We start from the raw sequence: 12,890 nt of genomic DNA on the forward strand, positions 1-12,890 counted from the left end.
TGGGGTTCGAGCATACGTGTTATTCACCTTACACAAGGGTGTCCAGAATAGATCCCCCGCATAAGGCATGGGTCCATTGTAAATGCAATATAGCTAGCTCACCATTGGTTGCCAAATAAATAAATAAATAAATAATTTAAAAATAAATAATAAACTGCCCCAAAGTCCAGCCAAAGGACTGCAATAGAATCTGTGGCAGCCTTGAATGATTATCAGGATATCATATAAAATCCTGTTTTTCCGTTACTCTTTGTCAAAAGCATACAGATCCTTTAAAAAAGTGAAATTAAATATGAAACAATTTCCCACAGTAAAACTTATATATATGGCTGTCGGAAAACAAGAGATTTTTTTAAAAAAACATTTAGGACCAGAAGTAAGAGAAAATGGAGTTCCAAATAAAAGAAAAGGGAGATTCTGTTCTACATCCCACAGTTTAACAAAGATCTATAACTAACAAAAACATCTTAATTACTTTGTGATTTCGGCCTAGATCCAAGGTCTAAATATAAATGTTAATCCCAGCCAACACTGTGTGATGTTTTGAGTGACGGATGAGGACTTTGAGATATGAGAGAACCCACTGGGTAACTGTGGGCAGGTACACTTGCTCATCCTCAAAAGAAGGCAATAGCAAAACCGCCTTTGAATAAATCTTGACTGTGTTTAGGTATGTTTAGGGTCACCATAAATCAGAAATGAGTTGAAGGCACAGAGCAACAACAATAACACAACAATACCAACCAGATTAATTTTTAATAACTTTATTTCTTACCAAAAAAGGCAGAAAACAATAACAAATACAAACAAAAACAAGCTAAAATACAAATCCTTAAAAAACAACTTTAAAAATTCAAGGTCACATGGGATGTAAAAGCTCAACATTACATAAAAACAGGGATGGACTCAGAACACAGAGATACCTTGTTTGCACCAGTTGAAACCAACCAGATTGATAAACAGCATAATCAGTGTTCATAAATCCTATTTATTTTAATGAGTCTATTTTAGTTGGGACTAACAAATGAGTTTACATCCAATTATTACTCTCAGGATAAACTACTGAATCAACATATTCAAGGCAGAATCAACATATTCAAGGCAGATAAGTTGGCCATATAGCAAAGTGCATCCAAAATCTGCAAAACAATGATACCTTTACTCAGCCGACCAAAATGCACAAAATACATGGCACACGCTTTTGAAACTCCATCAGCTCCTTCATAAGACAAAGTCTTTGAAAATTATATAGGAGATTATTATTTTTTTAATGATGATGTTAGTCACATTTTGTCAAGGTTGTTAGTGTGTTGTTTGGTGTTGAGATGGTGTGGAGGGATACCTATGCAGTCAGAGCCCTCTTCCTTCTGGCCATGTGACACTGGGAGCAAAGAATTTCCAAGTTCAGGAGATAAAATTCAAATTCCATTAGCAATACAAAATGGTACTCCTTCTGAGATCCAATATGTCAGCATTCCTTTGTGAGATCACAGTCCTCTTTGGCGCGTTCTACACGTGCCGATAGTACGTGCTCGGCATGTACTAGGGTTAGAAAGGGGCATCCTTTCTGGACGTCCCCAACCCTAGTCCGTGCTGAGCATGTACAAAATGGTGGCGCCCATTCTACATGGGTGCCACCATTTTGACGTAGCGGATGCTTAGCGTCTGCATGTCATGGCGCGGTAATGACGCCACAAGTGTGCCATTGGCGCCTTGCGGCGTCATTACCACGCCGCAGAAAGAAGCCGCTTTTTGCGGCTTCTTTTTGCTGTGCGGAGGAGTCGCACGGTTTGGCCGCTGAGGCTCCTCCATGCAGCAAATGAGGGCGCTTTACAGACCGCCCTTTTGAGAAGTCTTTAAAGCACCTTTGTTAGGCAGAGAACACTGATTCTTTCAATAGAGCCTCCATACTTTTGCATCAACACAAAACATGAAAGGTAAACATGTATGTTCTATTGATTCAGTGGGCATCTTTTATTCAGAGTAAAACTTGTATTTAGACCTGTTAATATTGCAAAAGCACTTAGTTCTATTGAAATCTCTTTGTATGCAGTAATATAATTTATTAAGGAATAATGAGGAACTTTTAGAGAACTCTAAAAGAATTTTAGAATTGATTGCCTGATTTTTTCCCCTGTTGTTTTCAGTACCTACTTTCCTGACATGTTTTTTGCATTTTTTTAAAAAATTATATAGATCCTCAGAGTGCATGAAGTTGAAAAACAATAAATAGCACCAATATTTTCAAGAGCTAAATGACCCTATGAGTCAGAAACCAATTTCTTTAATTTTGTTAAGCAAAACTCTGAGATGTCATTTCAATATAGGAGTATGACCCTGTTATAGTGTTTTGTGAATGCCTGTATGGTCCTATACTAGGATTAACATTTGTATAGTTATCCAGTTAGTCCCTCTTTGCTTGCATAATTTTGTAAATCAGTTTCATTGATCAGTGTCTATATGTGATGCTTCTTTAGTATTTTTCCAGCAAATAAAAGACTTGTACATTTGCCAGGGTATCCATTTTAATAATAATAATTTAATAATTTGTTTTATTTATATACCGCTATTCCAAAGGTCATAGCGGTGAACAGCAAGTAAGCTAATTAGCAAATAAGTTAATTTGCCCCCAACAGTCTGGGTACTCATTTTAGCGACCTCGGAAGAATGCAAGCCTGAGTCGAGCTTGGGCCCTTTTGCTGGTCTTGAACTCTCAACCTTGTGGTTTTGAGTGAATGGCTGCAGTACAGGCATTTAACCACTGCGCCACCAGGGTGATGAGTGAAGGACAATATACAATGAGAGAACAGCTGCAAACAGTAATGAACATTTTGTATATGGTTCTCAAAGCTTCAGTAAGTGCTCCCTTTCCATAGATCTCGGTAACCTTAAGCTGATTTCTGCAGGCAATAACATTACATGGAGCAAGGACCCAAAGTTATTTATATAGAAAAAATGACAATCTGTAACCAATATGGTTGGTACTTAATCCACAAGAGTTAAAGAAAATTCAATAAAGATTTTTGTTTCTGAATATATTTTAAAACTTTTATAACATGTAGCTATTGAGGCTGCCTAAATATCCTAAAGACACCAGATCTTGTCTGATCCTGGAAGCTAGGAAACATCAGTCCTGCTTAGTACTTGGATAGGAGTCTGCCAAAGAATACCAGGTGCTGTATATTTCATAGAAAGAAATTCATAAACCACTTCTGAGTATTTCTTGCCTAAGAAAACTCTGTGAAATTCATGACTTGAAGGGACATTCAAGATACAACATACACACAAATACACACACACATGCACATGGTCACACAAAAATTTTCAAGTATAAGGTGATTTGCTTGTCACTGTTCATAACCAAGTTGCATTTTAAAATATCTATCTCTCTTCCTAATATATTCAGTTGGTTTAGATCTAAAGAATGCCATGTGTCACCAGCTATGACAGGAATTAAATTTCCAGTATGTATAATACTGCCATTTCTCAAATATATGATGTACACCACATTTTTCCTTTATGATACTTACATCCCATCCCCCAGAAAGAGACAGTACTTAGTAATGAAAAATTGAATAGCTAAATTATTGCCATAAACATAGATGGTAGGAGAGCCAAAGCAAGATGATGCCTCAACTGTATGTTGCTAAGATTTAGTTCAGCTGTTGTTTAGTTCAGCAGACAAATGCTATCTAGCTGTGAAGGTCATGAATGTGGTCTACTTGAATTTTCAGCGCTACATGTTCACAACCATGATGAAACAGCACTTTCTTTGAAGTCGATGAAACATCCATTTGCCAAGAATTTATGGTTGACAAACCAGCATCCACAGAAGAGAAAAATACATCAGTACACACACTTGAAAATCAGTTGGGCTTCATAAGACACAAGGCAGACCACGTCTAGCAGTAAACTAGTTTCTCAAGTAGCAGAAAAGCAACGTAGATGAAAAGTGCTATCTGAATTGAAGGCATGAAAATTCCAAAAGTCAAAAGAGATGGCCAGGATTTCCTAGGTTGAAAAGCTACCTTTGATGAGCAAGGGCTGTTATGCACAACAGCCATCAATGTGGAGAAGCTGATGGAAGCTTCCTTCTGGGTTATGGATGGAACATTCACAACATTCCCCACATTCTTCAGGTAAATGTACTCTATCCATGCACCTGTTGGAAACAGCAGAAAATTCCAGAGTATTGCCACGTGTATATTCCTTATTGTCCATTGATTCAGTCATGTTACACCTGAGTCTTGAACTTGATCTGTTTTTTTTTTAAATGGGAGACTTTTAATGGAGTCTACAAATGCAGTTCATTTCTCAGCTTCACACAGGTACTAATCATTGCAACATGCTACAATTTCCTTAATGGGTTTGTCTGTTTTCCCCGTCAAGGGAATAAGAAATATTTGTAGTAACTAATTTAAGAGTTGTTTGATATTTAAACCACCACCACCACACACACACACACAAATCCAGAAGTAAAGAAACTTTGTTGCTTTGGCTTTCTATCCATCTGTATACACAGCATCTAATTTAAAGATTCCAAAGTGGAAATGACACTTTGTATGTATGGAACATTACCTGATTATTATTATATATAGGTACAATAAATAAATTCTTGATAACATCAGACATAATTCAAGAAATGGTAGCAATATGAGATATGATTAATCACTGCTTTATGCTGGTGTTTACATGCAATATTTTGGTTGGTTATATAAAGAGGTGACACAGGGCATTGTACATACCAAAACCAATACTACTTCTTCTCTTCTTGAAAGAGCCGGCATTGGTGTGCCTGTAATTGTAGGAAGGTAAAAAAAAACAAAGGAAAACCATGAAGAGAAAGGATACTAGTGCTTAAATCAGAATATAACTATTAAGCTATATGTATTTAGCTGCTAATTTTAAAAGGCAGCATCTGAGTATCTAGAATGGAGAGGAAAGAGGAACTTTATATGATAAAATAATGCTGAACAGCTGAATAGCTTTGTTAGTCCGGATTATCAGTATGCAAAGGTATCTTTGAGACTAGGGCCTGTTACAGACGGGCCATATAGTACGCGCGGAGCTCGTACTAGGGTTAGGGAGGGGCGGTGCTTCTGCACCCCCCTAACCCTAGTGCGCGCTCTGCGCGCACAAAATGGCAGCAGCCGTTCCACACGGCCACCTCCATGACAATGTCACAACCGTGCTGCCTCTATACGGGGCGGCGCAGACGTGACGTTGTCGCTCCGCGCCAGGGCGCTTAGTGCGCCCTTAGCGCAGAGCAGGAAGGAGCTCCATTTCTGAGCTCCTTCCTGGTTTGCGCCGCTGGGCGCAGCCTTCACATGGCTGCGCCCAGCAGTGCAAAGGAGAAAGGGGCCAAGCGGCCCCTTTCTCCTCCTCCCTGCCACCACGGGGTGTCCTTGGGGCTTGAAGCCCCAAGGACACCCCTTTCCAGGCTGCGGGGAAGCGGCCTTTTGCCGCTTCCCTGCAGCCCGGAAAGTGGCAGATCGGGGCCTCAGCGGCTGCCGTTCTGGCCACTGAGGCCCCGATACCCCGGGGAAAGGGGCGGGTGCAGACCGCCCCAAACGGGCGGTCTGTAACCTTCCTTACTGTGCAAAATAAGTTGTAGCATAAGTTTTTGTAGATTTGGTCTACTTCCTTCTAAAATTTAAAATTTTGATTACATAAATAAGGAGATATGTTATGACACACTGACATATCTTCTGCTGAATAAATGGAAAAACTTTACCAGATATAACATAATGAGTAAGAAAGCCTGTAAAAGGATATAGACATACAAAAATGTTTTCAGTTGTCTGTATTAGTACGTGCACAAATTCATTCTTTTTGTTCTTCGCTTACCCTTATGAAAAATATTTTAAATGTTTAAACACTTTTAAAAGTATGATGAGTGTACTAAGATGCACTGGAGGTGCCAATAAAGAAACATCTATCTTAATTTATTCCCAAAGCTTGCATAATCCATTTTCATCATTTTTTCCTTATCATCATTTTATTTGTGTCCTTATAGCAACTCATAATAACTATCAAATACTCAAGTTTCCATTAGTCTTCTTTAGAATCTTCTGATCACTTTTTCTGTAGGTGACTAGAATAATGTTTTTTGTTTGAACATACTATTATTATTGCTATGCTTGAAAACTGACATTTGGAATATATTGTGAAGAACTGCATCCCCAAAAGAATAAGCAGCACAATTATGGAATATATAAGCAGGACTTCTACAAACCAACCAAGAAGGTCTATTAAAATGTTTAACAGGAAATGTACGCATTTGTCCAAGTGCTAAAAATCAAAACAAGTCTACATTTATCTGCAAGAACCACCAGAAACTGAGATGGAATATTTGTGATTACAGCCACATATATTTTGCATTTAACAGAAAGCACTTTTTAAAATATCAATTCCAGTGATCATACTGGAAAAGTTGCAAGAATCACAAAACAGTATCACTCAACATCCACTTTAAAAATGCAAATAAACAGCAAAACTGAATTTTAGATAATGGTAATTTATAATTAAAACAATGGTCTTTAATACATCAAATGTATTTCCCAATTGCTACATTCACTCTGTGCCTCATCAAGGTATAAATTGCTGACCAACCATTGAAATAAAGAAAGCAGACAAGAAAGTGAGTTAAGCATCATTATATTACTATTGTGTATCTAACTGTTAATTCATAGGGAGCAAGGTTGTGCTGGAAGAGCTGAAGTTGGTGGTCTGTCCTTCTCTTCTTGCCCTCGAAGAAGGACCAGAGCCCCCAAAAGATACCAACAGCTGGACTGCTTTCCATTTGGCCCTTTTTTGGAAGGCAAACCTGCAAAGCTCTCCCCAAGTCATTATGACTTAAAGTAAGTGCTCCATCCCCAGGCCAGCCTTAAGGAATGTCTCTTGACCTCCCAGGTCCCATGGCAGATTCAGAGCCTTTGCCTCCAACAAAAGGATGCCATAGATAGTCACCAAAATGACTATCTCTCCCATATCTATTTACCACTGGTTAAAACCCACCACAAACCAACTGCCACAGTCCCCAGCCAACAGTATAGGGTGCAGGGAGAAAGCAAAAGGGGACCAATTCCTGTCTGGCCCTGAAGTGACCATAAAATTTTATGATATTATATTGGAGGTGAGAGGGTGAGTTAATGAAATCCAATAAAAGAAGCAGATGAAGTGGCAGCAGGAGTTTAGATGTCATGTAGATTCACCTCTATGGAACACAATGTCACAATGCATGTAACACTGGGATTGTTTCCTACAGAAGCCAGAAAAAGCATATCCCAGACTTTACTGGGAGATAGATTGTTTTTAGGCTGATATGATTAGCCATATAACTGTAATATATATAAATAGATAATAAGTTTTCTAAGGCAAGACTTACTCTTGTTCAGACAGCTACATCCAAATAGTTTTTAGTTGCTAATTGCTATTTTATTGTAGCAACACTTACAAATAGAGAAATCAAACTTATTTATATGATTTATGTTTATTTGAAGTAGCAACTACACTAGATGTGGAATTGGTTTTTTAAGAGAGCAGCAGTCAAAAAATTGGACTTGATGTCTAGGACCAATCTCACAGGAAAGGTTTCAAAATCGATACTTATTTTATCAGTTAGGCATACAATGTCTCACCACTATTGACTTCTAGTTCAAGATCACCACCATTTTGGTGATGCTTATATAATTGTATTGATTTCATATACTGGAATTAAAGGAAGATGCCAGCCACAGATGCTGGCGAAACATCAGGAGGAAACTCTTCTAGAAAATGGCCACATAGCCCAAAAAACCCCACAAAAAACTATGGATGCTGGCCATGAAAGCCTTTGACGTCACAAGGGGAAGAAACCTCACAGAGCCAACATGCTCTGGTAGTTTGTGTGTTGAACTCTAGGAAATAAGGGTTCAAATCCCTGCTTGGCCATGGAAACCCACTGGGCGATCTTTGACAAATCACACACTGTCAGCTTAAGAGAAGGGCAATGACAAACCCTCTATGAATAAATATTGCTAAAAACAATCTATGATAAGTTTGCCTTTGGTTTGTCATCAGTTAGAAATGGCTCAAAGGCACAGAATAAGAACCTCTCATATTTAACCCATGAAAAAAGAAGAAAAACCCAGAACGGCAGAAATTACACTATGGTCATCAGCAGCTGCAATTCTGTTCTTAATTCAATATAGTATGATGAATATTTTTACAATCTATCCACTGCAGAGTTTAATGGAATGGAGAAACAAGCCTGCATGACTAGATATTTTATAAACTATTCTGTATAGGTTTCAATAGATTGGAGGAAGAAGAATACAGACATCATATATAACACGGTAGTCAAGAGGTATAATTTAGAGCATAGTGTATGCTAATTTTTTTTTTCACATTTGGCATGTCAGTTTTAACCTTGCAGTTATTTATAAAGTGCACAGGGCCAGAAATCAATTAAAACTGAGACTGAACAATATTACAAAATCATTTATTTGAGCTTCCCAATAATATTTTAAAGTAATTATTTGCTCTCTTGTTAAAGATGCAACAGTTACTCTCAGTTCTGAAAAGATACTTGATTAGGTTCTATTTTAAGCTGTTTTAAAATAAATAAAATAAAAATGCTTTAAAAGCAGCCTCCAAGTGCAGATCCAATTCAATCTGGTAGGACAGTTTGTTCTGACATATTTTGAATTTTTTTTTTAATAAACATATAGGTAAGTTGGAGTGGTTTCAGAGAACAGCAAAAGAATGATAAGAGGTATGGAGAACAAAGCATATCAAGGAAGTTTGTGGGCATTGGACATGTTCAGCCTGGTGAAGAGAAGGGATGTCATGATTTTATCTTTTAAATATCTAAAGGGACTGTCAGAGATAAACACAGGTTTGATCTCTGCTCTTGCATAGGGTAGGAGCAAGTCCATTGGTTTTAAGTTATAGGAAGTCAGATTTCAATTGAACATTAGAAAGAACTTCTTGATGGTATGAACAGTTTGACAATGAAATCAATTGCCTAGAGAGATAGTGGGTCTCTTTCTCTGAACAACTTCAGAAATCGACAGGAAAGTAACTTGCTGAGGAATGTTCAGGTGGAATTTCTGCATTAAGTGGAGGAGTTGGGTTCAATGACCTATAAGGCCCCTTCTAAGTATACAATTCTGTGATTCTATGTTGAAAATGTTTTTGCCTCCTCAGGATTTTCCTAGATTAAATATATCTAATACTATCACACTTCCATTATAGGATTCAATACATTTCCCATGTATTGGGAACCAGATTAAATAGAAAGCATTAGGAAAAAAAGAATGTAATTTTCAACTTAAGTTAAATAAAAAGATGTAATAAATACAACACCTCAAAGGATAGAAAAGCTAGAAATAAGGATGACAACTTGGCCTGAAAAACTCTGCTACACAACTTTCCCAATATGTCAGTATTATTTTTTGTTCCAGACAGAGTAAAAAAGTGTTACAAAAAAGTAACAAAATAAACAACAACAACAACCACAACAGTACTAAAGGTCACTCTCTCCCACACAATAAAGTTTCCAGTACTCAGTCTGTAACTAACCTATGCAAAATTCCAGTTCACATATTGAAATGGAAAAAGTGGGAAATTAAAGGTTTTTTTTTTTTTTGTGTGTGTGTGTTTTCAGTTTATGGCAGGAATTTTAAGCTTGTCTCAGTGTAGGAACTTATCACTCTTCTTAAATAACCTAGTTTACCTCATTTGAATTCAAGCCTAAATCAGAAGGCAGTCAAGTCTTACCACAAGGATTTGGCCACTGAAGCCTCCAGGTTAGCTCTGGCCCCCTAATTTCAAAGCAAGGAGCTTTCTGACTTGGAAAAATAGCTGCCAGAACTCACCTAGGACTTGGGCTCCAGCCAGGCTGTATTCACCCAGTGGCTTCAGTGGCAAAATCCTTGCAGTAGGACCAGATTGCCTCTCAATTTAGGTATGAATTCGGATGAGAGAAGCCAGGTTATTTAAGTGGAGCAATAAGCTCCGTATACTATTCATGCTACTAGAGAACATGCATAAACATTAGAGGAGGAATTGCTGTTAATAACAATTCAGAAACACAATTGTTCAAGTAACAAAGTATTTTCAATTCCAATTCTGACTCAAATCAGCTAAAAACAGATCAAGAAAACTCTTCAGACCAGCACTAGTTGCTAAAGTTGCCCAGGTTCTGGTTTATATATTTTTGATCAGCTGCAGATTCTGTTACTTGTCAAATTTTGATGGTTTTTGCTTTTAGTGTAGTGCTAGGCCCATTTTGGGAGAAACAGAGCTTGCACATTCAACTCCACCTTTCATCACCTTTAGAGATCTTCATGGTAAATGTTTTTGGGAGCATGATCAGATCATGGGCTATCCTAGTTCATTTTCATATGGCATGGAGAAGAAGATAGTGACAGATGTCCACGTGGATCCCATTTATTACTACCCCAACTGTTCCGCAACAAGCAAGGTTGAGGTGTGGGGTCCATTGGTGGTTCAGGCAATTTGGGTCCATTCTATATGGCTCTAACAGCTGTATGTGATGCACACTTCTCTGGTAACCACTACATTTTTCGGATTACAGCACCATATTTTTCAGATTACAGCCTTTTACCCCACTGCTGCCATTAAATTATCACAGACCCTTTCTAAAACCTTTGTTTCAAAGGGCTTTATATTGGTAATGTGGATGTATATATGCAGACAAGCTTTTAGTAAAATAATACCAAAACTTTATTAAACAGATGTTCCAAACAAAAGTTACTTAAATATGTGTCAATAAAGCAATTGTTCCATGCACTTGTGTTACTTCTTTCAGTTGGTAAGTTTACTTTCTTAGTTTTAACTTTGTTACAATGACAGTTTCCTTATACCACTCTCTTCAGAGTACCAATGTTATTGTTCTCAAGGACATTCACAAAGTCCTTCTTCTGTCTTACTTTCTTTAAATCTAATTGATAATCCTGCCTCTCAGGCTAGTTCTATCCCACAGGATAGTTCCCTATAATAACTCTCTCACTTGGAGTTCTTTATTGGTTTCAAGTCCCTCACTTCTAGACTTTAACCCAGTTCCTCCTGGAACCTTCAATAATCCGTCCCTCTCTGGACTCAACAAGACCCTATCTGCCTTTTCAACTGTCAGTAATGGACCAGCCACCATTCTATTGGCTGATGCCAGCTGACTCTTGTTTGGCTGTTGCTAGTCTGGCCTAAATCTACTTGTTATCTACATTGTAGTCAACAAAGTTGTGGGCATTTCAATTCTAGCAAACTGTGTTTCATTGCTGATTTTAGCCTCACACCCGTTCACTGCTAATCCAACAAGCTTTAAACATTGCTAGTCAATGCTGACTGTCTTCGAGCCAGAGGCAAGATGTGAATATGAAAGATCGATATTTGCAGTGCTGTGGAAAAATTGCATCATTAAGCAAATAATAATTTTAATGTGATACTTGTTTCAGAGTTCTCCAATGCAGAAAACCTACTTAACAGTTTCTGAATACTTTAAAAGTTTTTTGGGACACACAAGACATTGCAAAAAGGAGGGGGGATGCAGACTCATAGTCTAAAGTTATTTCAAAATCATCTCATTACATGGGTTTTGACTACTGTAAAAAAAAAAAGCACTAGAGCTTTTCATTATAACTATGGGGCTGTACAGATTGGAAGAAAAAAGAACCCTCTCCTGGCATGTTTTTTTTGTGTCACACACAGGGCACCCTTGGTGCCCTCATGTACAATGATGTTGTTCGTGTGGCACAGCGTTGTTTGGGTGCTGCACCATTCAGACGTCATCGTTGTGCACCCCATATGGATGGGTGCGCGTAATCATGGCACCTGCGTGCCGATAGTAGGGCTGGCTATGTGCAGATGCCCAGCCCTACAGAACCCTAATTTTGGCCCGAGGCCGGTGCAAAGAGTCAGTCTGTACTGGGCCTATTTCTCTTCATTTTCCCTTCATCTATAAACAAAATACAGTAGTCTTTGATGTAAAGTCATTTTTCTATTTCAACTTTTTTAACAAAACTTTATTTAGTGTTTATGCAGCAGAATTCTGATTCTTTCACAATTTCAAGATTATTTTACCTTGTCACCTTCAGAGAATGTTACTCCATCAATGGCTCTTTTCCATGTAATTTCAGGTACTGGTTCTCCTTCTGCCTCACATATGAGGGTAGCTTGGCCATTTTCAAAGGTGGTTTCATTTTTCAATTGGATTATTTGAGGCTGTACTGTTAGAAATATAAATTATATTACTCATTCTTGATTTAATGGAGTATAAACAATAGTTTGTACTGGATATATATATATATATATATATATATTCAATACACACACACACACACACACACACACACACACACTGACGAGGGGCCTATACAGACTGGCACTTTGTGCTCACACTGTCCTCACGCTGGATGCCCTAACTTTGCGCCTTGGGCACCATTTTGGCACTCACCATCATGGCATGACTCCAGCGCTGCATCAACATTATGCAGCGCCAAAAGGGTTTCATAAACCCACGCCATTGGAAAGCAAAGGCACCCATTGGAAAGCAAAAAAGGAGCTGCTTTTTGCGGCTCCTTTTTGTGCTCTACAGAGGCTGTTTCAGGGCTGTGCCATGAGGTTGCTGTGGCCCCAATCTGGCCAGTAAAGGGGTGGCTTCATGCCACCCATCTGTATAGCCCCTAGGTCTGTTTTAATGTTTTACCTGTAAAAAAGCACAGAGCAAAATTAGGTTATTAAGATGATAAATATCAGACAGCTTTTTAAAGATGGTGCTGGCTGAATTTCCTAATTAACCATCTTGATATAGATTATCTGTCCATTTTATGCTCAGCTGAATTTTTGAACTACATACCATTATCACTAAAATAGTACTACTCAAAGTG

General features: G+C 38.1%; 1 protein-coding gene across 3 annotated transcripts in view; it reads right to left on the reverse strand.

Annotated features, from left to right (window-relative positions):
* NCAM2 (neural cell adhesion molecule 2) overlaps nucleotides 1–12,890 on the reverse strand; it is a 298,722-nt gene that overhangs the window by 122,338 nt on the left and 163,494 nt on the right. For all 3 annotated transcript variants that reach the window (XM_089512162.1, XM_089512163.1, XM_089512164.1), the window contains exon 8: nucleotides 12,085–12,230. In XM_089512162.1, coding sequence (XP_089368288.1) covers nucleotides 12,085–12,230 — 146 coding nt within the window. The remainder of the gene's footprint in view (nucleotides 1–12,084; nucleotides 12,231–12,890) is intronic.

This window comes from Sceloporus occidentalis, unplaced genomic scaffold (assembly GCF_023333645.1).
Source record: "Sceloporus occidentalis isolate IW3139 unplaced genomic scaffold, rSceOcc1.0.p SCAF_2, whole genome shotgun sequence".
NCBI classification, from domain to species: domain Eukaryota; kingdom Metazoa; phylum Chordata; class Lepidosauria; order Squamata; family Phrynosomatidae; genus Sceloporus; species Sceloporus occidentalis.